This window comes from Prionailurus viverrinus, chromosome C1, assembly GCF_022837055.1.
Source record: "Prionailurus viverrinus isolate Anna chromosome C1, UM_Priviv_1.0, whole genome shotgun sequence".
NCBI lineage: Eukaryota > Metazoa > Chordata > Mammalia > Carnivora > Felidae > Prionailurus > Prionailurus viverrinus.
The window spans coordinates 98,797,981-98,824,721 of NC_062568.1; the positions used below are offsets into that span (position 1 = coordinate 98,797,981).

General features: G+C 36.6%; 1 protein-coding gene across 4 annotated transcripts in view; it reads left to right on the plus strand.

The window, feature by feature from the left end:
* Nucleotides 1–26,741, plus strand: part of PTPN4 (protein tyrosine phosphatase non-receptor type 4) — a 227,378-nt gene that overhangs the window by 74,811 nt on the left and 125,826 nt on the right. For all 4 annotated transcript variants that reach the window (XM_047870281.1, XM_047870282.1, XM_047870283.1 and 1 more), the window contains exon 3: nt 17,435–17,542. In XM_047870281.1, the coding sequence (XP_047726237.1) occupies nt 17,435–17,542 (108 nt within the window). The remainder of the gene's footprint in view (nt 1–17,434; nt 17,543–26,741) is intronic.

The following is a 26,741-nucleotide window of genomic DNA, read 5'->3' on the forward strand; positions in this document are numbered from 1 at the left end:
ACAAATTATTAACAAATTAAATTTATATTGGCACATACACACAGTACTCATAAAATGTGTTTATACTAAGTTAGGTTAATTTCAAGAATGTGAGCTGTGAAGGAGAAATTCCATGTGATCAGTTCCCAAACATGTTTTTAAAAAAACAAAAACTTAGTGCACTAGAAATAGAAAAGAATTTCTATAAACTGCCGAAGGGTATTTACAGATACCTAAGGCATATATCATACCTAGAAATGAAATACTAGAATTTTTCCCCTAACACTGGAAACAAGGATGTCCACTGTCCATCACTTCATTGTGCCTTTGTTGTTGTTGTTTCCCTTTCCCTTATAATTATTGATCGTTTATGTTTCCAGTATTTATCTCACTCTTTTTGTGGTTTATCAGTAGTTCATTTTTGCTAAAATCTCCTGTGGGGAAAGATTTGTCAGGTTCTTCTTGTAGGAACTATCAACTTTATAGTATGTATGCTTTATCAGCTTCATTGACATATAATTCACATTTAAAGCATACAGTTCATCCTTTGTAATTGTACATTTCAGTGGTTTTAGGTATATTGCTATATTTTAAAATAATATATATATATAACATAAAATGTACTACCATTTTAAGTGTCCAGTTCAATTGCACTAATGACATTCACATTGTTTTGCAGCCATTAATACTGTTTCCAAAACTTTTTCATCACTCCGAACAGAAACTCTTGAACCATCAAGCAATTACTCCCCATTTTTCCCTGACCCCAAAACCTATGAATTTGCCTATTCTAGATATCTAAGTGGAATCGTACAATATATGTTCTTTTATGTAGGCTTGTTTCATTTAGCATAATGTTTCAAGATTCCATGTAGAATGTATCAGAACTTCATTCCTTTTTTATTCCTGAAAAATATTCCATTATACAGGTATACTGCATTTTGTATGTTCATTCATCTGTTGATGGACCTTGGGTTGTTTGCACCTTTCACCTCTTGTGAATAATGTTGCAGTGAACATTAGCTTGCGAATATCCAAATCCCTGTTTTCAGTTCTCTGGGGTATATACCCAGGAGTGCATCTGCTAGATCATATGATACTTTTGTTTAGCTTTTAAGGAACTGCAAAATTGTTTTCCATAACAGCTGCACCATTTCACATTCTGACCAGCAATGTACAAGGGTTCTAGTTTCTCCGTAAATTTGCCCACAATTGTTATTTTCCACTTAAAAAGAAAATTATAGCCATCTTTGTAGGTGTGAAGTGGTATTTTTTTATTGTGGCTTACACTTTGTACTTTTGGAACTCTTTTTGGTGCATAAAAGTTAAGAAATGGCATATTGTTTTGGCAAATTGCACCATTTATCATTATGCACCATAATGACTTTTTTAATACTTAGTAATGTGATTTTATTTTTATTTTTTATATTTTTTACATTTATTTATTTATTTATTTATTTATTTATTTATTTATTTAAGTTTATTCATTTTGAGAGAGAGAGAGCATAAGCAGGTGGTGGTTGTGGGGAGGGGAGGACAGAGAGAAGGAGAGGCAGAATCCCAAGCAGGCTTCAGGCTCTGAGCTGTTAGCCCAGAGCCCAGTGCAAGGCTCGAACTCAGCGACTGCAAGATCATGACCCAAGCCAAAGTCAGACGCCTAACTGAGCCACTCAGGTGCCCCTAACCTTTTATTTTTTTTAATTTATGTATTTATTTTGAAAGAGAGTGAGTGAGACAGACAGACAGCATTAGTGGGGAAGGGGCAGAGAAGAGGGAGAAAAAAAGAATACCAAGGAGGCTCCACACTGTCAGCACAGAGCCCAACGCAAGGCTTGAACTCGTGAACTGGGAGATCATGACCTGAACTGAAATCAAGAGTCAGATGCTTAACCTAGGTGAGCCACCTAGGTGCCCTTTACCCTTTATTGGTTGTATGATTTGCAGTTACCTTCTTCCATTCAGTAGGTTACCCTTTCATTTTGTTGATGGTTTCCTTTGCTGTACAAAAGCTTTTTAGTTTGATGTAATCCCCTTTGTTTATTTTAGCTTTTGTTGCCCTTGCCTGAAGAGACTGTTCCAGAGAATATTGCCAAGACCCGTGTCAGAGAGCTTACTGCCTATGTTTTCTTCTGTGTTTTATGGTTTCAGGTCTTACATTCAGCTGTTTATTTCATTTTGAGTTTATTTTTGGCACAAGGTATTGGTTCAGTTTCATTTTTTTTTTCATATAACTGTCTAGTTTTCCCAGAACCATTTATTGAAGATTAATTGATCATACATGCTTGAGATTATTTCTAGGCTCTCTATACTGTTAATCTCTGTGTCTATTTTTGTGTTTTTTAGTGTAGTTTGAAATCAGGGAGCATGATACTTTCAGTTTTGTTCTTTCTCAAGATTACTTTTGTTATTTGGAGTCTTTGGTGGTTCCATTACAAATTTTAAGATGATTTGTTCCAGTTCTATGAAAAATGTCATTGGTATTTTTGATGGGGATGGCATTGTTTCTGTAGATTTCATTGAGTATTATGGATATTTTAACAATATTAATTCTTGGAGCCCTTGAGAATTATATATCATTTCATTTACTTATCTTCAGTTTCTTTCATCATTGTCTTATCGTTTTCAGAGTATAGGTGTTTGGTCTTCTTGGTTAAATTTATTCCTAGGTGTTTTATTTATTTATTTTTTATGGTAAACATGATTGTTTTCTTAATTTCCCTTCCTTTAAAAAAAACTTTTTAAATGTTTATTCATTTTTAAAAAATGTTTTTTAATGTTTATTTATTTTTGAGAGAGAGACAGAATATGAGTGGGGGAGGGGCAGTGAGAGATGGAGACACAGAATCCGAAGCAGGCTCCAGGCTCTAAGCTGTCAGCACAGAGCCTGACACGGGGCTCGAACCCGCAAACCGTGAGGTGATGACCTGAGCTGAAGTCGGATGCTCAACCAACTAAGCCACCCAGGTGCCCCTGTTTATTCATTTTTGAGAGAGAGAGAGAGAGCACTTGAACGAGCGAGTGGAGGAGGGGCAGTGGGACAGAGGAAAACGCAGAATCTGAAGCAGGCTCCAGGCTCTGATCTGTCAGTACAGAGCCCGAAGCAGGACTCGAACCCACAAACCGCAAGATTATGACCTGAGCCAAAGTCAGATGCTTTAACTGACTGAGCCACCCAGGAGCCCTTCTTAATTTCTCTGATAGCTTATTATTAGTTTATAGAGACACAACCAATTTCCATATGTTACTGTGTTGTATTCTACAACTTTATTGAATTTATTAGTTCTGATAGTTTTGTGGTAGAGTCTTTAGGGTGTTCTGTATATAGAATTAAGTTTTCTACAAGTAATGGCAATATTACTTCTTCCTTTCTAATTCGGATACCTTTTATTTCTTTTTCTTGCCTAATTGCTGTGGCTTGGAGTTCCAGTACTGTATTGAATAAAAATGGTGAGAGTAGTTATCCTTATCCTGATCTTAGAGGAAAATCTGTGAGCTTTTCAACATTGAGTCTGATGTTAGCTGTGGATCTTACATATGTAGCCTTTGTTACGTTGAGGTATGTTTCTTCTGTACCCACCTAATGTTGAGACTTTTTATCATAAATGGATGTTGAGTTTTGTCAAGTGCTTTTTCTGCATATACTGAGATGCCCATATGATTTTCATCCTTTGATGTTGTGGTGTATCACTTTGATTGAAATACAGATGTTGAACTATCCTTGCATCCCTGTAATAAAGCCTGCTTGGTCCTGGTGTGTGATCTTTTTAATATATTGTTGAATTTACTTTGCTGTTAGTTGGTGAGGATTTTTGCATCTATGTTCATCAGCGATATGGGCAGAATGTCTGGTTTTAGTTTTGCTGGCCTTGTAAAATGATTTTGGAAGCAGTCCTTCCTCTTCAGTTTTTTCAAATAATTTGAGAAGAATAGGTACTAACTGTAAATGTTTGATAGAATTCACCTGTGAAGCCATCTGATCCTGGGCCTTAGGTTTTTAGGAGTTTGAAAATTGCAGATTTAATTCATTAGTTGTAATTAGGCTATTCAGATTAAAAAAAATTTTTTTTTAAGATTTTACTTTTTAGGTTATCTCCACAAACACTGTGAGACTTGAACTTACAACCCCTAGATCAAGAGTTGCTTGCTCTACTTACTGACCTAGCTAGGCATTCCAGTCTATTCAGACTTTTTATTTCTTTGTGATTCAGTTTTATAAGTCATGAGTTTCTAGGAATTTAACTATTTCTTCTAGGTTTTACAGTTTGTAGGCATATACTTGATTGTAGTAGTCTGTTATCATCCTTTATATTTCTATAGGGTCAGTTGTAACTTCATTATTTCTGATCTTATTTGTGCCCTCTTTTTTTTTTCCTTGATGGGTCTAGTTAATGATTTATTGATTTTCTTTTCAAAGAACCTGCTATTAGTTTCATTGATCTTTTCTCTTGTTTTTAAAAGTCTCGGTTTCATTTATTTCTGATCTGGTCTTTACTATTTCCTTTCTTCTGTTAATTTTAGGCTTTGCCCTTCTTTTTCTGGTTTGTTTAGGTGTAAAATTAAGTTGTGTATCTGGAATTTTTCTCATTTCTTTAGGTAGGCCTGCATCACCATGAACTTCCCTCTTAGAACTGCTTTTGTTGCATCCCATAGATTTTGGAAAGTTGTGTTTCCATTTTCATTTCTCTGAAGGTATTTTTTAAATTTCTTTTTTGATTTCTTTGTTGACCCATTGTGTGTTTAGTAGCATGTTGTTTAGTCTACCCATGTTTGTATTTTTTTCCTGTTTCCTTCTTGTAATTGATTTCTAGTCTTCTACTGTTGTGGTTAGAAAAGATCCTTGGTATAATTTTAGTCTTCTTGTATTTATTGAGACTTGTTTTGTGGGCCAACATGTGAGTTATCCTAGAGAATGTCCCATGTGCACTTGAAAAGAAGGTGTATTCTGCAGCCTTTGGATGAAATGTTCTGTATATATCTATTGAGTTAATCTGGTCTAATGTGTTGTTTAAGGTCAGTCTTTTCTTTATGATTTTCTGTCTAATTGAGCAGTCTTTTGATGTAAGTGGGATATTAAAGTTACCTACTCTTATTATGTTATTGTCAATTTTTCCCTGTCTGTTAGTATTTGCTTTATATATTTAGGTGCTCCTTTGTTGGGTGAGTAAATATTTACAAATATTATCTTTTCTTTTTGAATTGACTCCCTCTATAGTTCTCTAATGCCCTTCTTTGTGTTTTGTTACTGCAAAATTTGTTTATGTGGTTTTACTTCATTTTTTCCCCATTTGAATGAGGAGGTATTTGTATGCTTTTTCTCCTTTATTCTGTTAATACTAAATTAATAATTCTATCTATAGCTTTTGTAATATTAAATCCTCCACAAAATCTTCGAATCATTTTTTGTCGTGATGCCAAAATTCAGTTTGCTAGTATTTTATTTGAGATTTTTGCATTTCTATTCATTAATGTGATTCACTTTCATATGTTCTTTTACTGTTATTATTGCCTTTTAAAGTAGAATCATCAGAGTAAGTAACATCTTCTGCTTTTCTATTCATTGGAAAAGTTTAGGTAGATGGAGATTTTGTATTCTTTGAAGGTTAGAACTTCACAGATTTGGTAATGCTATTTGTGCTTTTTATGTGTGAAATTTTAAACAGCTTACTGATTTTCTTTCATTGTTAGATCCATATGCTCTATATGTGGTTCTTGTTAATTTTTTTTTTTTTAATTCTTAATTCAGTTTTGTTAGAGGCTTGTGTGTTAACATTTTTTAACCCATCTATAAGTAATTTGGGGTGTTATTTATTTTGAGAGAGATCGACTATGACTGGAGGAGGGGCAGGAGTGAGAGAGGAGAGAATCCCAAGCAGGCTCTGGAGCTTAGTGCAGAGCCTGACGTGGGGCTCTAATCTCACAACCATGAATGAGAACCTGACCTGAGCCAAAGGTAAGAGTTGGACACTTAACTGACTGAGCCACCCAGGTGCCCCTATATTTTTAATACTTTTAATCATTAAGTTTATGGTCTTTATGGCTCTATTATTTGAAGTTTTTAAAAGAATGTAATTAGCTTTCATAACTTTTGTCTTGATTCCACCAGTGTTTTATGATTTTGAATTGTGACCTTGTCTTCAGATAAGCATTATCCCTGAGAATTGTTTGTAGTCTGGGTTAAGGATGCATTCCTTGAGGGATGTTTTGTTTTTACCCAGAACTAATATTTGATCATAATTATTCACCATTGGGGTTCTTTAAGCAATAGACAGTATAAACTCAAACATTAGACCCTTGTGAGGGCAGCCTTGTGGTTGTGAATGATTTTCAGGGGAAACTTTTCCACTTCATCTGGATCCCAGGTAGAGGCAGAAAAACTACTTTCGTTTTATCCTGGGCTGGTGGGAGGATTTTGTCCCCCACTATTCTGCCTTTCGTTAATAATGTTACCATCCGAGAGCGCCTGGGTGTCTCAGTTGGTTAAGTGTCTGACTCTTGATTTCAGCTCAGGTCCTGATCTCACAGTTCATGGGATTGAGCCTTGTGTTGGGCTCCATACTGACAGTGCAGAGCCTGCTTGGGATTGTCTCTCTCTCTGTCTCCTCTGCTCTTCTCCTCCCCACTTGTATGCACACACTCTCTCTCAAAATAAATAAATAAACTTAAAAAAAAATAATGTCACCATCTGAGTTGGGAGTTTCAGTGAAAAAGTCTTAGTCCTGTATCTCATCTTATTTGAGTCCATCTCCTACTCAAATTGTCTCACTTGTATGTGATGAACTTAGACTGCTTATTCCTTAAGAAGCCTTTCCATGGCAGTCCTGGCACAGTTCTTAAGTTTTATATTTCCCTCTTTTTCCTTGCTGTAGGCTTCTTTTCAACCCAGCAATACAATTAAAAGAATGTTTATTGCATTTTTACCAGCATCTCTAGGGATTTTGTGGCAGAGAGTTCTTAGATTTTCTACTCTGCCATATTGCTGGAAAGGAAAGTGGGTATTTTTATATGGGTTATACAAAGCAATTGTGTGTACCCAGCTTAAAAAATATTCCTTTCAGCTGAGGAGACTAAGTATAAGTAGTCTTCCATTGTTGATAATGGCAAAATTATTCTATGAAACAAAGTATTTTATGGTGGCTGTAAGCATGGACTCTTGAGCCAGATAATCTGGGGTAGAATGTAAGTTCCACTACTTACTACCTGTGTGATCTTTGCAAATCTGTGTTTATTTTCTCTGCCTCAGTTTCTTCATCTTTAAAGAGTCTTTTTTAGGATTTAAGTGATTTCTGCACCCACCCTGGGGACTCAAACTCACAACCTGGAGATCAACAGTTGCCCACTCTTCAACTGAGCCAGCCAGGCACTCCTAAAGAGTCTTAACAGGACCTACCTCAGAGAGTTCTCACGATAATGAAGTGAATTATTACATGTTCATTTACAAGTGTCAGACATAGCAAGTAGTCAGTAAGCTTTGGCTATCACTGTTGTTCTCAGTCATTACTAACTTTGCTAGCCATAACTCTGTTTGGATTATTTTTCTTTATGCAGAACCTTTCTCTTGACTTTCGTATAGAAAAAAATGTAGTTTTTTTAAACTATAGAAGGTGTAGTTTATATTTGGAGTACCATAATATTTGTTTCCCCTTCTCCTGTTTTATAAATTAGTTCCAGGCAGAAAAAAGAAGCTATTGTCACTCCTTTAAGCCACTACTAAATTTTACGTTGTCCACCAATAAGTTACCTCTTTTTCTTTTCAAAACCCATGTGTTTATGTTATCTCTTAAAGTTTATGTTGTCTGTTAAGAACCTTTCCTCACTTTAGACTCCTAATGAAAATCTATTCCTGTTGTGTATGTTCCATCCAGGGATATAATCAAAGTCCATACTCTAAGAGGGATCTGAAGGATTTCAGTCACTGTTAAAACACATTATATGCCTTTGGCCTAAACATTATGAAAGTAACTCTTTCCTCCAGCCCTTTTCTAACCTGCATTAACTGTTACATAATTGCCTTTTTTCTTATGTGTAAACATTTCTTTTTTCCATGTTCAGGAAAGCATCCTTAGAAACGAGGGGCCTCAGAGATCATCTACTCCAGTTGTTTTCAGTCGTTTTAAAGTATGAAATACTTTTGGGTTTTTTTCTGCCACAAAGATACACACACACACATGTATATGTGTGGGTGGGTAGATGTAGTAGACCAGTTCCATTTCCTATGGTTGAAGCAGGAAGCCCAAATCTGGCCTTTGCCACCTCAAAACACACATGAACTAGTCTATCCCCATAGGTTTTGAGTTGATGAAACTGGCTTAGTTAGAACAAAATTCACCCAAGACTACATACTAACTAGCCAAGTAAGGACTTGGCTTGACTGTTGTTTCCGTTTTACTGTACTACCCTACAGAGTATTTTTCTCTGCCATAAGTTTTATAGTGCTGCTGCTTGGTATTTCTTATAAACTTGTCTAACACATCTGTCCTTGTGCTTGGCCTGCCAACAGGAATCTCAGTTTTGCCTGGCAGTTGTTATCAACTTAAATTTCTAGTAATAAACCTAGATAAGTTCTGTTAGGAACAGTTTCTTTTTTTGCCTTTTTTTTAGTTCTTTTTTTTCTTAATGTTTATTTATTTTTGAGAGAGAGACAGAGAGACAGAGAGAGCATGAGCAGGGGAGGGACAAAGAGAGGAGACACAGGAGAGAATCTGAAGCAGGCTCCAGGCTCTGAGCTCTCAGCACAGAGCCCAACAAGGGGTTCAAACTCAGCAACTGTGAGATCATGACCTGAGCCAAAGTCAGAGACTCAACCGACTGAGCCACCCAGGAACCTCAGGAACAGTTTCTTCATCTTTAAAGGAACTGTTTCCAGTTAGTATCTATGCAGGATGCACTGTCCCTTGTGCTTTAGAGATTTCCTCAGATGTCTTGTTTAGCTGGTCCTCTTAGGAAGTAAACATACAAACAAACAAACAAAAAACAAAAAAAAGAAAAACCTCTGAAGGACCAGGGATGCCTGCTAAGTGACATATATAAAAGCCATATAAACTTTAAATTATTTTCTGAAGGCCATTCTATCATTTATGTAGTCACTTAACCAAATATGTTTTTATTGCCTTCTTTGGCAGTCACTGTTCTGCCTGCTGGGGATTTTGGTACCTGTCAAGGTTCTCCATCAGCTGTTTCTTTACTCTTTCTTCTGACCCTGGGCAATCCCATCTGCTTCATGGCTTCAGTATTTTTTACTTTCTGTGATTGAGACCAGTCTCTGCTCTTTGAGTGAGGGCTGGGTGGAGGCTTCCAGCTTCTTGGCCACACCATCCTGTGTTTTAAAATCTGAAACACAGTTGAGATGCCTGAGAATGCTGGCAGCCTGCCCCTTCTGTACAGATTCTGTATGCCTTGACTACTATCTAAGGGTAGAGGGATTTTTCTCTTCTTGGCCATCATGGAGTAGAGCTTGCTTACCATCAGCCTAGGAGGAAGAGAGAGAAAGTAGATCATGGCTCAAGTGCCACAGACTGACCATTCTTAGCAAGACTTAGTATAGTTTTTTGAATAAATGCTGTTTCATTTGTTGTATGTTCTTACCACAATTCCCGGAGGCTTTAAATTGTTGGGGTTGTGTTTTTGCTTGTTTTCCTTAGCAGTAGTTGTTTTGCTGGGAAGTAGGCCAAGGGAATTGCTTTCAGGACATCATTACCTGATTGATTTTCAGTATTGAACCACACTTGGGTCTCCGGAAGACCTCACTTGTTCATCGTGTATCATCCTTTTGAGGGTTGCTTAATTCCATTTACTAATATTTCTTTGAGGAATTTTGCATTTATGTTCATGAGAAATATTTGTAGTTTTCTTTTTTTGTACTTTGGCTTTGATATCTGGGTATACTAGTTTCATAGAGTGAGTTGATTTTCTGGAGGTAGGTTGAGTAGACTTGTTCTTAAGTCTTATTTAAATATTTCTTAGAATTAATTCTCCAGTGAAATCATTAGGCCCAGGAGATTTCAATTTAGGGGAGGTGTTTTTTTTGTTGTTGTTGTTTGTTTTTTTTTTAAGTACAGTTTCATTGAAAAAAATAATTGTAGAGGTATTCAAAGTATTTCATACTAGGTAAATATTAGTAGAGTTTTATTTTTTGAGGAAATCATTTATTTCACCCAAATTGTGAAATGTCTGTGTATAGAGATGTTTCTTCTATTTACTTACCTTGTAGATGTTTTTGGAGTGTGCAGTGACATCCTTACTTTTAATTCTGTAATTGGTAATTTGTGTGTTCTCTCTCTTTTTCTTTATACTCTTGCTAGAAGTTTTTCAATTTTCTTGATCTTTTCAAAGAACCAGATTTCCATTGATTTCTGGTCTTACCTGTATATTACTCCTTTCCTTCTATTTATTTTGCTTTTTCTAGTTTTTGTTAGGAGTTCAGGCTATTGACTGGAGACCTTTCCTTTTTTTCTAAAGTAAACTTTTAGGTCATAAATCCTCTTTTCAGCACAGCTTTAGCTATATTCTGTAGTCAACTTTTAATATATTGAACTTTCTTTTTCCCAGTTTATTGTATTTTTTTTATTTTACTGAGTCCTCTTTATCCTGTGGAGTATTTAAAAATGAGTTATTTTCCAAGTGTTTAGTTTCTAATTTTTAACTTTGTTACTGTTTTCTGCTCTAGTTTTATTATGGTTATAGAGCACTGATTTTAGTTTTCAATTTGGTAAGGTTTATTTAATGACCTAGGATATGGCCTGTCTTATGAATATTCCATAGACAGTCAAAACGAATGAATATTCTGGTGTTGAATAGAGTGTCCCATGTAGATGTTGTTAGTTGATGTCTTGTTGAATTCTATATTCTTGCTAATTTTCTATTAATAATTCTAGCAATTGATAAATTTTTGACACTGGCAGTTATAGTTGTGCTTTTTCTATTTTCTGATTTTCTTCCCATTCTATTTGTGTTTCATTTGTGTTCCAGTTGTGTTTTTTTGTGCATAAATATTTTGTAATGTTCTTTTCTTTCCCCTAGTAAAATTTTTTGCTTTCAAGTATAGTTTTTAAAATTAATGTTTGCGTGATACATCTTTTTCAATCCCTTTGTTTGCAATTTACACATATCATTATATTTGAAGTAAATTTGTTGTAGGTAATAGATCATGGTTTTTCCCCCTACTCTGCCTTTTTATTCATCTATTTAGACCATGTACTTTCATGTAATTATTTGTGTGTTAGAGCTTAGGTTTGCCATTTTATTACTTGGCTTCTGTTTATTATGCTTTTCATTTTTTTTCTTGCCTTTCTAATAGGTTATGTAAACCTTTTTTAGAATTTCGTTTTTAGTGTTTTTGAAAGTATCTTTTTGCATGGCTGTTTTTGATGATTGCTCTTGGTATTACATTTTTTTACATACCAATTATGGTAGTATAGTTGAGATTTGAACAATATGAGTTTGAACTGCATGGGTCTATTTATATGCAGATTTTTTCCCGATAAATATGGTATAGTACCATAAATGTTATTTGCTTTTTCTTATGATTTTCTTTTTCTTTTTTTAAATTTGATTTTTAGAGGGAGAGAAAGAGTGAAAGCAGGGGAGAGGGGCAGAAGGAGAGAGAGCGAGAAAGAGAATCTTGAGCAAGCCCCATGCTCAGTGCAGAGCCTGACGTGGGGCTCAATCCCATGACCCTGGGATCATGACCTGAGCCAAAATCAAGAGTCAGCTGCTCAGGTGCCGACCTTATGATTTTCTTAATAACTTAATATTTTCTTTTCACTAGCTTATTATAAGAATACAATATAACACACATGACACACAAAATAGACGTTAATTGACTTTTTTTGTTATCAGTAAGTAAGGCTTCCAGTCACCAGTTAAGATTTGGGGAGTTGAGAGTTATATGCAGATTTTCACCTGTGGGGCAGGAATGGAGATTGGCACCCCTAATCCCCGTTGTTCAAGAGTCAACTGTATATTGGCAACAATATTTTACTATCTTGAATGAAGTATAGAAACTACCTGCCTTTAGGGGCCTTTACTTTTCCCCCTTTCAATTGTGTTAATTTTTTTCTCTATGTACATTGGGCAGCATGTCAGATAAAGTTACAGTGTTTTCTTTTAGCCATCAAATATAATATAGTCCTAAAGAGAAGCATAGGCTTTTAGATTTTTCCCAGTTTCTCCCACTCTGTTGTTCTTTTTTCTTTTCTATTTTTCCATATTTCTTCCTGTTACTGTTTCCTTTCTGGTTGGAGAACTTCTTTTAGGTATTCCTTTAGTGATGAACTATTGGTGATAAATTCTCTTAAATTTTCCTTTTTCTGAGAATGTTATTTATCTTTCATTCCTATACAATATTTTCTTTTACTAAAGAATTTTGTGTTGATAGCTGTTTTCTTTTAGCACGTGGAAAATATTATGTACAACTTCCTTATGGCCTTGTGGTTGCAGATGAGAAATCTATCTTAATTTGAATTGTCACTTTGTATAGATAAATATTGCTTTCAAGATTTTTTTCCTTTATCTTTTGTTTTCAGTAGTTTGATTATGATGTGTCTCAGGGTTTATTTGTTTGGAACCATTTTCCTTGGGATTCACTTGGATTCTTGAGTCTATGTTTTCACTTCTTGCCAAATTTGTGAAAATTTTAGCTAGCATTTCCTCAAATATTTTATTATCCCAAAACTATCTTCTCTTTTAGGGACTCCAGGGACAAGACTGTTATGTTTTTTTCCATTGTCTCACATGCCTCTGAAGGGCTGGTCATTTTCTTTCTTACAGTTTATTTTCTTTTTGTAATTTCTAGTCATCTGTCTTGAAATTCACTGATTCTTTTCTTTATCATCTTCATTCTCCTACTGAGCACATCAAGTCTTTATATTTTTAAGTTACAGAATTTCCATTGGTTCTTGTATATCTTCTGTTTCTTTGCAAAAATATTCTAATTAAATTTTTTTGAGTTTATTTATTTATTTTGAGAGAGGGGAGAGAGAGAATCTCAGGCAGGCTCTGTGCTGTCATGCAGAGCCAAACGAGGGGCTCGATCTCACAAACCATGAGATCATGACCTGAGCTGAGATCAAAAGTTGGATGCTTAACTGACTGAGCCACTTAGGTGCCCCTTTCTTTTCGTTTTCTTTTTCTTTCTTTGTTTTTGACAGCATTCATAATGGCTCATTGAAATGTTTGTAAGGTGACTACTTCAAAATCCTTGTCAGGTAATTCCAACATCTGAGTCATGTCATTGTTGGCATCTGTTGATTGCTTTTTCTCATTCTCATTGAGATTTCCCTAGTTCTTTGTATGATGAGTGATTTTAGGTAGTATTCTAGACATTTTGGGGAATATTTTGTGAGACTCTAGATTGTATTCGATCTTCTTTATTGCAAGGAGTCACCTTGGTAGTATACAGGTCCTGGCCTGCTTTTGTGGGTTGTTCTAATGATAATTTAGTTTCTAGAAACTTTGTGTAATTACCTTATTCTGCTTTGTGTGTATCTTATCCAGAGACCTAATTGAAAGCCATGCATGTATTCCACACTGTAGCTGAATTTTAAAACCTTTTGCTCTTTTAATTTTGGTCCGTTTTATATGCAGCTTATCATGGGTATGTTATTTCACGATTTAACTGTTCTTTTTCCTAGTTACCTCCTCCTGCTTTCTGTTTGATAGGTGCCACCTGCTATAGCTGGATGGTGTGTTAGTGGAAATCTAGGCTTCCCTCTCACCTTCTGCTGTCACTGTAACAGTGGGGGAAGCTAAACACTGCCTGTTACCATAAGGCTGAAATGGAAGTTCAGTAACACACTCAGCTTCTGCTGTTACCACTACTAAGGGGTAACTGTGTTTTGGAACTTGGCTTTTGGTTGGCAGAGGTAGAACAGGCTTCCCACTGGCTCCCTGCTAGTACCAGGAGGCACATGGAACTCTAGTTCCCTACTTGATTTCCACGGCACTACTGGAGATGGGCTCTGTTTTTTTCCCATTGGGTTTGGCAGGAGTAGAGTTGGCATTGTCAGTAAGGTTTCTGTGCTGCTAGAAACCCTTCTTTTCCTGGTCATTTGGCTAGATCAAGCAGGTTTTCTTGGCCTGTTTTCATCAGCGGCTATTGGCATTTCTGGATTGTAGGATTCTTCAGAACTAAGTCTATATAGTGTATGGGAGATGAAAACAAAACTGATGACTGAGAGTAGAAAATAACCTATACATTTGGAAATAATTCCGTACATCTGTGGTCAACAGTTTTTTGACAAAGTTACCAAGATAGATTCAGTGAGGAAAGAATAGTTTCTTCAACAAATGGTGCTTAGACAACTGGATACCCACATGTAGAAGAAATAAGCTGCACCCCTACCTAGGTATATATATATATACCTACCATACAGAAAAATAAGCTTCAAAAGACTGAAAAGACTACATGTTAAGAGCTAAAACCATTAATCTTTTAGAAGAAAATATATAGGTAATTCTTCATGACCTTGGACCTGGCAAGTAATTCATAGATATAATATCAAAAGAAATAATAAATATGGCTTCACCGGAATTTAAAACTTTGTGTATCCAAGTTTATGATCAAGAAAGTGAAAAGACACCTACACATGGGAAAAAATATTTGTATATTATACATCCAGAAAAGCTCTAGCATCCAGAATATAAAAAGAACTTCTAAAACTCAACAGAAAGGTTTATCAAGCCAGTTTTTAAAATGGGCAAAGAACTTGATTAGACGTTTCTTCAAAGATGTTCAGATGGCCAATAAGCACATGAAAAAAATGCTCAACATCGTTAGATATTATGGAAATGTAGATCAAGACCATATTGAAGTACTACCTCATACCTACTTGGATGGCTTCAATCAAAAGAATAGAAAATAACAAATGTTGGCAAGGATTTAGAGAAATTGGAACCTTCATGCATTGTTAGTGGGAATGTGAAATACTACAGCTGCTGTGGAAAGGAGTTTGGTGGTACCTCAAAAAGTTAAACAGAATTTCTTTTGTTTAATTTTTTTTTAATGTTTATTTATTTTTGAGATAGAGGCAGACAGATCGCGAGTGGGGGAGGGGCAGAGAGAGAGGGAGACACAGAATCTGAAACAGGCTCCAGGCTCTGAGCTGTCAGCACAGAGCCCGATGCAGGGCTGGAACCCACGAATCGTGAGATCATGACCTGAGCCAAAGTTGGACGCTTAACCGACTGAGCCACCCAGGCGCCCCTCACCTTAGTAGCTTTTTAAAATGACTAATGCTTAGGGCGTTTGGGTGGGTCAGTTGGTTAAGCGTCCGACTCATGGTTTTCAGGCTCAGATCACAGTCTCATGGTTTGTGGCTTCAAGCTTTACACTGGGGATTGACAGTGCAGGGCCTGCTTGGGATTCTCTTCTGTCCTTCTCCCTCTGCGCTCCCCTGCTCGCTCACTCTCTCTCTCTTCCTCTCATAAATAAAACCTAAAAAAAAAAGGTGGGTAATGCTTGATCTCCATCCTGGACCAATTTAATGAGAATGGGAGAGGGGTCGGGGAGGTGAGTTGTATCAGTATAAAAAATATTTATATTATTTAAATAGCAGCCACCATTGTGAGTCATTACTTGAAGCACATACATTCTGCCATTTACGAGTTTTGCAAATAGCTTTTTGACCCAGTCTGGCCAATAAGACACGAAGGATAGCTCTTTGTAAAGTAACCTTACTAAGAAGGTTGTTCTTTTCAACATTGTCATGTATTGGTATGAATTTTGATATTGCTATGACCATCTTGGTAACAGCCTACAAAGACAGTTAATACCAGGAATGCAGATAAGAGAGATGGAAAGAAACCTGGTGATTGATTATATCTTTCATCTGCTTGAATTAGCCAGCTCTGGAGTCTCTTGTACCTCTTTATTTTCTATTATTTGAAAACATACATGTCCTCATTGTTTTGGCTCTGAGTTTTGATTCTAATATGTAGCTGGAAGCTTCCAAACTGCTATAGCTAGTGAGAGGAAAAAATAGTGGTAAGGTATACCACTATTTACTAACATGTTTCTTCTAATATTTGTCTTATATAAATAAAACTGTAGTGAACATAGTGGTATGTATAGCTGTTTCGTCATAGTCCGGGATTTAATTATTTGTCACTAAGGTTAGAATGCCAAAAGTAGTCAATATTGTTACTGCTCTTAGTTAGTGTTTTCAGATTGCTTTCCCAACACATTATATCTATCTATAATGTTAGCAGCAATAAGTAGTTTTTATCTCACTCATTGGATTTTTTGGATTGTTGTTTGCTCATGGCATGACATTATAGTTTTCCACTTTTGATTTCTTTTATTACCAGATGTGTTGATTATTTCTTCATGTTTTTATTTATTGGTTACATCTTTCCCCCAAGTTTTTATTTAAATTCTAGTTAGTTAACAAACAGTGTAATACTCATTTCAAGTGTAGAATTTAGTGATTCATCACTTACATACAAATTACATTTCTTTTTTTAGGAAATTACCTAGTCATGAACTTTGTTCTACAACTTAGTAACTGTGGAACTTAGGGAAGTTATGCTTGCTTTTACTAAAACAGCAGGATAATAAATGATGCCTACATGATAGAATTAATGTGAGGTTAAAAGGAGGTATTTTTCTAAAGTTGTCTGAATACTTGCATAATTAAAATATTATTTATCAGTTTGCTACAAATAATTTTCATCATTGTTGGGGCTTTTTGATGACTTTATTTTACATGGAGAAATACTAAATTTTATTTAGTTAAATGTGTCACTTTCTAGTCCTAATTTAAATGGAAGAATAAAAACAGTAAGACAAGGGGCGCCTGGGTGGCTCAGTCGGTTGAATGTCGGACTTCGGCTCAAGTCATGATCTCGTGGTTCGTGGGTTTGAGCCCGTGTCAGGCTCTGTGGTGACAGCTCAGAGCCTAGAGCCTGGAGCCTGCTTCGGATTCTGTGTTTCCGTCTCTCTGCCTCTTCTGTACTCATGCTGTGTCTCTCTCTCTCAAAAATAAACAAACATTTAAAAAATTAGAAAAAAGCCAATAGGGCAAATGATAAAGATATATATGTGAGTTAATGTGGCAACAGTATAAAATTATCAAAATCCCATGACACTAGTTTGAAAGCAGAAGCCATTTCAACCAGAGGTTTTCTTTAATGTCATCATATTTTTATATGCTCTTTGAACCTTCTGAACAAAAGTCAAGAGTATTTTTTTTGTTTATTTTTTAGTAATCTCTACACCCAACGTGGGGCTCAAACTAATGATCAGGGGATCAAGAGTTACATGCTCTTCCAACTGAGCCTGTCAGGGACCCCAAGTCCGACTGTTCTTTAAGTATTATGTAACATATGAAGTCTTTATTCTCAATCAAGTCATTGGTGTGGGAATAGTTGCCAATTTAATAGAAGAGGATAAAAATTCAGGAGCTCAAAAATGTGAAAGTATATTGCCTATCAGTGTTGATTTCCTTTTCTTTTCTTCTAGAAACATGATCAGGGGCAAGTTTTGTTGGATATAGTCTTCAAGCATCTTGATTTGACTGAGCGCGATTATTTTGGTTTACAGTTGGCTGACGATTCCACAGACAACCCAGTAAGTTTAAGCTGTTCTCTTTTATTTCATTTCAGTTTTTCTCTCTGTTCATAATATAAGGAATTTTTGATTTATAATGTTTACTAATCTGATTAGTGAGTTAAAGTTTTAAGAATTTAATTGGAATGATTAGAGCTAATTCTTCTGCCTTTGTTCCTCATTTTCTTGGTGTTTTAATTAATAAAGTTTTTTCCTGAAGGTTTTCATAATTATAAGTCAGTCTATAAATCTTGTGCCAGTTTATTTATCTCACACAACTCAACTGTAAATCTAATGCATGCTACTTGACTGAGACAAAATTGGGCATAAAGTTTAAAATATTAATGCAGTATTAAAATATTGAAGTAAGATAAAAATATTTTTGAATGTTAATGTATCTTAGTCTTAATATAAATTAGCCTCCATTAAAGTGAAATTAGTTTTTTGTGGTATTCATGGCAGTCTGTTTCTAACAAATTTCCTTATTTGTTAAATGTAAATTTTCCAAGTAGGAAGATTCAAAGGAGACCCTCCCAAATGAGATAGAGATTAAGTTTTAGAGCTCTACAGTTAGTTGGACATTAAGTTACTTAGATTGTTACTGATTCTTTAACAATCATGATAGTTCCAATCATGATTCTTCTTGTTGGAAAAAATCACATTATAGAAATAGAAGATAGCATGTGATGAATAACAGAAGTATTGAATTCTATGAAAAGTTATATGCTTATACAGATAGGGTCTTTTACAAAAGAATAATGATACTCATTTGATTAGTACAGGAGAGTGTTTTGAAAGAGACCTTTTATATCTATAGTTTAGAAAAATTTGGAGGCTGGACAAATGGGTCTCTGGTTCAGTGCTTTAGAAATTGGTTTATAAGGGAATGTTAATAGAATGGCTATAGAAAATACAAATAACTCTTACATGAAAAGTACAGTTTCTCTCCATGTCTTACTCTTGTTCTCTCATAGTCAGAATCCTAGATCTCTGAATGAATGGTTAACAGAAAGGAATATGGGGAAGCAGAGGTAACTGTGAGATGTTAAACATTACTTTTTTTTTTTTTTGAAGTTTATTTAATTTTGAGAGACAGCAGCATAGGGACAGAGAATCCCAAGCAGGCTCTGCGCTGAGCATATAGAGCCTGACACGGGGCTTAAACTGCAAGATCATGACCTGAGCTGAAATCGGGAGTTGGATGCTTAACAAAGTGAGCCACCCAGGTGCCTCCTAAATATTACTTTTTCCTGGCGTCATTTACTGGTTTTGTATGAAAACCTATGAGAATGAGGTGGATAAAACAAAGCAAGAGCCAGCTAGTGTCAGTGGAAGGAAGTACTTTTGTAATGAACTGAAATAAAAACAAACTTTCCATATAAGTTGATGCCTTCACCAGAGATTGGAGCTTCTACAAGGGCCTAGTTGAGTAGTATTATTTCTTGATAAATGAATGTGAAAATGGAAGTGAGTAGAAATGTCAGTTATGCAGCCTTTCCCAGAAAGATAAATTGTGAGCCAGGCAACACCAAAGGTGTCTGCCACACCCCACTTTGTGTGACATACAGCTAATAAAAGTTAGTTGTCTGGTTATCTTGCTGACAGTTATCGGTCACACTCTCCTGCTGGAAGCCTGTCTTTAGAATGATTAGAAAAATGATAAGACAACAAAGGAGAAAGAGCAGCTACTCAGAATCATTGTCCCTGCCATGAGTATGAAAAATCATCCGCTGTGATAAAGTATTCTAGAAGGACTAATACTGAGATCACATATATTACAAGGGATAAAATTCTGTTACCTAGGGGCACCTTGGTGGCTCAGTCGGTTAAGTGTCTGGCTTTTAATTTCGGCTCAGTTTATGATCTCACGGTTTATAGGATTGAGTCCCGCATTGGGCTCTGCACTGACATTGTGGAGCCTGGTTCAGATTGTCTCTCTCTGTCCCTCTCCTGCTTTCACACACACACACACACACACACACACACACACACACACACTCTCTCTCTCTCTCTCTCTCTCTCTCTCTCTCTCTCTCTCTCTCTCAAAATGAATAAACTTAAATTCTGATACATAAGTGTGTGTACAGGAGGACATTTTAGCAGGATGAATATGGGGAAGCAGAGGTATTTAGCTGGGTTGATCTTTTTGTAGTCTCCTAATTTTGCTTATTTTGTCTTACTTTTCTATCTTGAGCTTTCCTTTCCAAATAAGATATATTCCCAGGTCCAAGGGTCTATTTGCTAATGATCTAAAATCATTCTTCCCCCAAATTTGGAATTAGAATTTCAAAGACCCAAAAGAAGCCTTAGAAATTATTTTGTCTAGGGGTGCCTGGGTGGCTCAGTCAGTTAAGCATCTGACTCATGGTTTTGGGTCAGGGCATGATCTTGTGGTTCGTGAGATTGTGCCCCATGTCGGGTTCTGTGTTGACAGAACACCTGCTTGGGATTCTCTCTTTCTCTCTCTTTCTGCCCCTCCCTCTCCCCTACTCTGTCAGTCTGTCTGTCTGTCTCTCTCTCAAGATAAATAAATAAACTTTAAAAAAAATGAAAAAGAAATTATCTAGCACCCTTATTTTTTCATGAGAAATTATCCTAATCCAAGGAGATAAAGCCTAAGCTATTGCTGGCATTAATGAAACTAGTCTTGGGTGTCAAAACTCCCTATACAGGTCTTTCCCACAGTACTGCACGTTCAGTATTTAAATACTTAGAAGAATCTGTGAAATGACAAAATGAATCCACGGAAAGGCCTGTGAGGCACAAATGTTGTAAGCAGTGACCTCTTTCTGATTGTCAATATGAAAATACATCACATCAATACTTTGAGGGTAATTAATGGACTGACAGAAGGCATACCATTCTGAAAAAGAGAAAAGAGGGTAATGTTTGTGAAACATGTACTGTAGACTTGTTTGTAAACCAAATTCTCAATTTTATAAACAAATCGTTAACATTTTTTAAATGAAAAACTGAGGCTTACAAAACTTGTTTAATGACATAGATAATTAAGTCACTGATAATGGTTTTGAACTTGCATTTAGACTCCAAATCATAGTGTACTCTACCTACCACAAAACATTGCTTCTCAAGAGATGATATATAGATGCACAGGATTTAGAAAAATGAACATGTTGAGAAGAGGATGTATCCATGCAATAAAATTGCCAACAGCAATCAAAAGGAATTTGGTTATGTTCTAAAAGAGTTAATCCTTGTCAATCCTTAGCTGAGATTTTTTATTTAAGTTTTTCTAGTTATATATACTTATATATATGTACATGTATGTGTGTTATATATATATGGATTGTGTGTGTGTGTGTGTGTGTGTGTGTGTGTGTGTGTGTGTGTAATAGTTTTAGAGAATTTTGGAGCTAATATTCCCTTAGGCACACAGACATTCAAATTAATTTAATTGGACTTAATTGATAAATTATATAGACACCCAATGTTTTATTGTGACATGTACACAACAAATACAGACTCATTTTCTTTAGAATCTTCCTTGGTAAGAGTTCCAGTGCAACAAACAAAATTACTTAAAGAAAAGCTTTGACTTTTCAAAATATCTTCTGCTTTCATTAAAACCTATTTGTTGTAGGGGCACCTGGGTGGCCCAGTAGCTTGTTAATAAGCCTCTGACATCGCCTCAGGTCATGATCTCATGGTTCAGGGGTTTTGAGCCCCCGTTAGGCTCTGTGCTGACAGCTCAGGGCCTAGAGCCTGCTTCAGATTCTGTCTTCCTCTTTCTCGGCCCCTCCCTGCTCATGCTCTGTCTCTGTCTCTCTCTCTGCCTTTCAAAAATAAATAAACATCAAAAAAACCCACAAAAAAACCACACCTATTTGTCATAGCTCTAGCTCTTAGTATAATGTATGGTTTAATAGTAGTAGGCAGTGAATGTTTATTGAGTGAGCAAAATAATGAGTAATGTGGTAATAATTCATTATGCATAATTTCTTTAATTTTATAAGTACTTAAAGGTGGCTCTTCCTTATTGGCCTTTATCAGTATGATATTCATCAGAACCCTCTGATTATATTATACATGTACATTTACTTTTGTTTTTTGCGCTGTTTTGTCCCTAAAGTGAATTACAATACCCTTAGTGGGACAAAGAGTATATTAGCGGTTACTGTTGACTTGTTCTATTTTTGCTTTCATCCTTCTGATACTTCGTGTTGTGGTTATATTTTACTGTTTTAGTACTATTTCCTTATTCCCTTACATTGTGGCTTTCAGACCTAACTTACATCAGAATCACCTGGATGCTGCTTAAAATACAGATTTCTGGGCCCTATGTGTAGAGTTTCTGATTCAGAAACTCTGGTGTGGAGCTCAGTAATTTGCAATGCAAACAAGTTCCCCTGTAAAAGTGCTGCTAGTCGATGGAGCCATGTTTTGAAAATCACTGCTCTAACACAGTAGGCTAACTAAGACTACTGAAGTAAAAAAAAAAATAATGCACATGGAATAAACTTGGTCTGTTTTTTGGAGATTCTTTTTACATGCTCAGAATTCTTAAATTTTATTTCATCAGGTTTGAGAAACTACAGGAAAAGCCACATAGAGGATGACTCTTCTGTCAACAAGCCACATTTTAGTACTTGTTTTTATTTCATATATCTTAGTATATCTGTCATATTCATCCGTTTTACTGTTACATCTTAACCAGGTTTTTACTGTCTGTTGCATAAATCTCTTTGGTAGTCTGCTGAATGTTAGGTTTTTGGTTTTGGTCTCTTTTAATCCTGTTCCATTTTGGGAGGGAATGACAGGCAGATTTAGGGTGCAGAAAAATGTTTCAGAGAGAATCCGTGTCATGTGTAAAGTTCCAGAATGAAGAATGAGGAAGGTTGTATTGAGGAACTGAAAGAAAATTTTAATAATGAGTGGAATACAGAGCAAGAGGAGAATGTGGGTGTAAAATGAAGTTTGGGTAGGAGCACCTGAGTGGCTCAGTTGGTTAAGCATCCGACTCTTGATTTCGGCCCAGGTCATGATTTTACGGTGGTGAGATTGAACCCTGCATGGGGCTCCACGCTGGACATGGAGCCTGCTTAAGATTCTCTCCCTCTCCCTTTGCTCCCCTCCTCAAAACAAAAAAACCAAAAAAAATTTTGCCTAGTATGGCAGATTATGGAATACCTTTTAATCTGTAAGATTATATTCACCTAAGGATTTTTTTTATGCAAGTTACATGAGACTTGTATTTTAGATATACCACTTTGGTTACAGTGTGGCCAGTGGCAAATAGAGCTGCAAGCTAGAGACTGTTGGGAGATTGGAGCCTCCTGGCGTCACAGAGCAGGGGAGGGGCTCCTGAGTGGCTCAGTTGGTTGAATGTCCAATTCTTCTTGATTTCGGCTCAGGTCATGATCTCATGGTTCGGGAGATTGAACCCCAGGTGGGGCTCTGTGCTGACAGCCTGGAGTGTGCTTGGGATTCTGTCTCCCTCTCTCTCTGCCCCTCCCCTGCACATGCTATCTTTCTCTCTCTCTCTCTCTCTCTCTCTCTCTCTCTCTCTCTCTCTCTCCCCCCCCCCCTTTCAAAATAACTAAATAAACATTAAAAAAAAAAAAACGGTACTGATATCTTTGTTACTCAGTTTCAAGTAGCTATCCTACTTGTGATTCCCTCTCCAAATCTCGTTTCATTTCATTTTTCATTTTCATTTCATTTATTTTTTTTGTGTGTCATTTTTCCATGGGTTGCCTCAAAGGTGAGCTTATACACATCTTAAAATCATATATTTATGTTCTTTAAAAATATTTAAGCATCCTATTTTAAAAAGCAGTGTTTCTGTAGCAAGATGGCAAACTGAGTGCACATTTCTAGCATGTATTAATGTTTTTTTTTTTAATGTGTATATATATTTGAGAGAGATAGAGACAGAGTGTGAGCTGGGGAGGGGCAGAGAGAGGGGGAGATGCAGAATCCAAAGCAGGCTCCAGGCTCTGAGCTGTCAGCACAAAGCCAGACATGGGGCTCAAACTGACGAACTGGAGATCATGACCTGAGCCGAAGTCAGGCACCTAACCGACTCTAACATATATTAAACACTGTTCACTAAGTATTTTAATCTTACCAAATTTAATCCTAACAATGTACCTGGATACTACTATTCCCACTTAACATATGAAAAAATGAAGGTACGGAGAAGTGAAGTAACTTGCCCAAGATCACAAAGTTCATGACTGTAAGTAGTTTCAGAGGAATGCCTAATTCAGTGATGAGCAAGGTGTGGTGGGGGAGTGGGGTGGGGAGGCTGTGGAGACTTTGGGGGACTGTTGGAAGGAGGTACACTGCTGTAGAAGCAGCCAAGTGGATCAGCTCATTCCCTCCCCACAGGCCATGTGGTAAGTAATTAGTACTGCTTACTCCTAACTTTACCATTAAGTGTGAGTACTTGAAGGAAGAGAGGCAAGTCAGTGTCCCAGAGGGCTGGTGACACCCGGTAAAATGAAAAAAATCACCCTTGCCCAGGAGACTCGGTAGCTATAGATACCCTACTGGCAGCACACTCTCCCACATTGATGTAAGTGGAATATTAGAGTCCTTTCCTATCATTGCTGTTTCTTCCTTTAAGTCTGTTAATACTTGCATTATGTGTTTATATGCTCTTATGTTAGATGCATAAATATTTACAAATTTTATATCTTCTGGTTGGATTGACTCATTTGTTATTACATTATAACTTTGTCTCTTACTGTAGTCTTTGTGTTAAGGTCTGTTTTGTCTTTTTCTTTTTTAATTTATTTATTTGGAGAGAGAGAGAGAGAGAGAGAGAGAGAGAGCGAGCACATGAGCGTGTGAGCAGGGGAGGGACAGAGAGAGAGGGAGAGAGAATCCCAAGTAGGCTCTGCACGTATAGTGCAGGCACAGGGTTGGGTCCCCTAACTGTGAGATCATGACCTGAGCTGAAATCAAGAGTCAGACACTTAACCGACTGAGCCACCCAGGTGCCCCTGTTTTGTCTTACATAAAAAGCTACCCAGCTTTCTTTAAGTTTCCACTTGTGTGGAATACCTTTTTTCCATCCCTTCACTTTCGGTCTGCATGTATCCTTACATATGAAGCAAGTCTCTTATAGGTAGTATATAGATGGGTCTTATTTTCTTTGTTGGCAGTTTGAAAGATTTTTTATGGTGGTATGCTTAGATTTTTTCCCCTTTATCTTCTGTGTATCCACTGTAGGTTTTTGCTTTGTAGTTACCATGAAGCTTACATAAAACAACTTACAACAGCCTATAACAACTTAAGTTGACAACAACTTAAGTTTGAACACATCCTAAACCTCTACATTTTTACCCCCACCCCCATTTTATCTTTTTAATGTCATAATTTACATCTTTTTACCTTGTGTATCCATTAAATTATTGTGGTTATAGTTATTACTGTTAGTTTTATCTTTTAACCTTCATACTAGCTTAATACATGATTAACCTAGCACATTTACAACACTTAGATTATTCTGAATTTTACTATATATTTACTTTTACCAGTGAAATGTATACTTTCATGTCTTTCTGTTACTAATTTGCACCTTTTCATTTCAGTTTAAAGAAGTACCTTTAACATTTATTTTAAGGCTTGTCCAGTGGTGATGAACTCCTTTAGCTTTGGCTTGTCTGGAAAACTCTTGAATGCTCCTTCAGTTGTGAAGGTCAGTTCTGCCATATAGAGTATTCTTGGTTGGCAGTTTTTTTGTTTCTTTCAGCACTTTGAATATGTCATGCCATGGTCTTCTGGCCTGCAACGTTTCTGCTGAAAAATCTGATGACAATCTTATGGGAGTTCCCTTGTATGTAAGAAGTTGTTTTCTTCTTGCTGCCTTTAAGATGGTCTCCTTGTCTTCTAATTTTGACACTTTAATTATAATGTGTCTTACAGTGGGTCTCTTTGGGTTCCTTTTATTTGGAACTCTGAGTTTCTTAGATCTGGATATCAGTTTCCTTCCCCATGTTAGGAGAGCTTTCAACCTTTATTTCTTGAAATAAGCTTTCTGCCCCTTTCTGTCTCTTCTACTCCTGGGAGCCCTATGCTGTGAATATTGATCTGCTTGATCTTGTCCCTTGAGTCTCTTAGGCTATCTTTACTTATTTTCATTGTTTTTTCTTTTTGCTGCTTGGGTTAGTTCTACTATCTTATCTTTGAGTTCACTCACCTTTCCTCTCCTTCATCTAGTCTGCTGTTAAACCCTTCTAATGTATGTTTCAGTTCAGCTACTGTGTTCTTCATTCAATCCTGTGACTTCTTTTTGATACTCTCTTATATTTTCTATCTCTGTTGAAATTCTCACAGTGTTCATCAGTTCTTCTGAGCTCAGTGAGCATCTTTATGACTAATATTTTGAATTCTTTATTAGGTAAATCACTTATATTCATTTCATTAAGGTCTTTTTCTGATATTTTCTCTTGTTCTTTTATTTGGAACATATTCCTCTTTTTTCTCATATTGCTTTACTTACTGTGTTGGTTTCTATGCATTAGATTAAACAGCCACCTCTCCTAGTCGTGAAGGAATGGTCTTGTGTTGAACCTTATCATTCACCCTTGCCCTCCGTAGCTCTTGGTTATCCCTGGAACCTTTCAGGGTTTCCCAAGTAGCTAATTTATTTTTAGTGGCTCCCAGTACTTAAAGATGTGCCAAGACCTGCCGGTGTCTCAAAGGGGAGGATCTTGGTCAGCATCTAGATTCAGGGCAACTGGAAGCCAGACGCTCAGACAGCAGTTTTTAAAGTATGCAAATATACATCTTTTAGGGGAATACTGGGAGATGGGCATTTTTGTCTGGCCCCTGCATGCTGAACCCTGGGGTGATAATTAGGTAAGAACTGTAAATTCTTCGTTTGCTGCTGTCCCCTTGAACCTGTGAACATAAGCCCTGCTTGCCATTAGAGTCAAACCATCAAAGAGTGTGTCCTCTGGACAGCAGACACAAAATCCAGGGCACCAGACACAACCTCCTTTCTCAGAGATACCAACAACCTGGGCGGACAAGGAGAGTACAAAGATGGCACCCACCAGCCTCCTTTCGGAGTGTGCCTAAGTAAATTCTGGTATGTGTGCCAAACTGGAAGCCTGCCCCTCAGGCCAGATCTTTTACACAAGCAAATAGGCCTCTTTCACCTAAAGACTAGGGTGTGTTTCATTCTTGTGTCTCTGCATTCTGCCCTGGAGAATGGTGGCCAGCCAAGCATGGTTTCTTCATGTGTTAT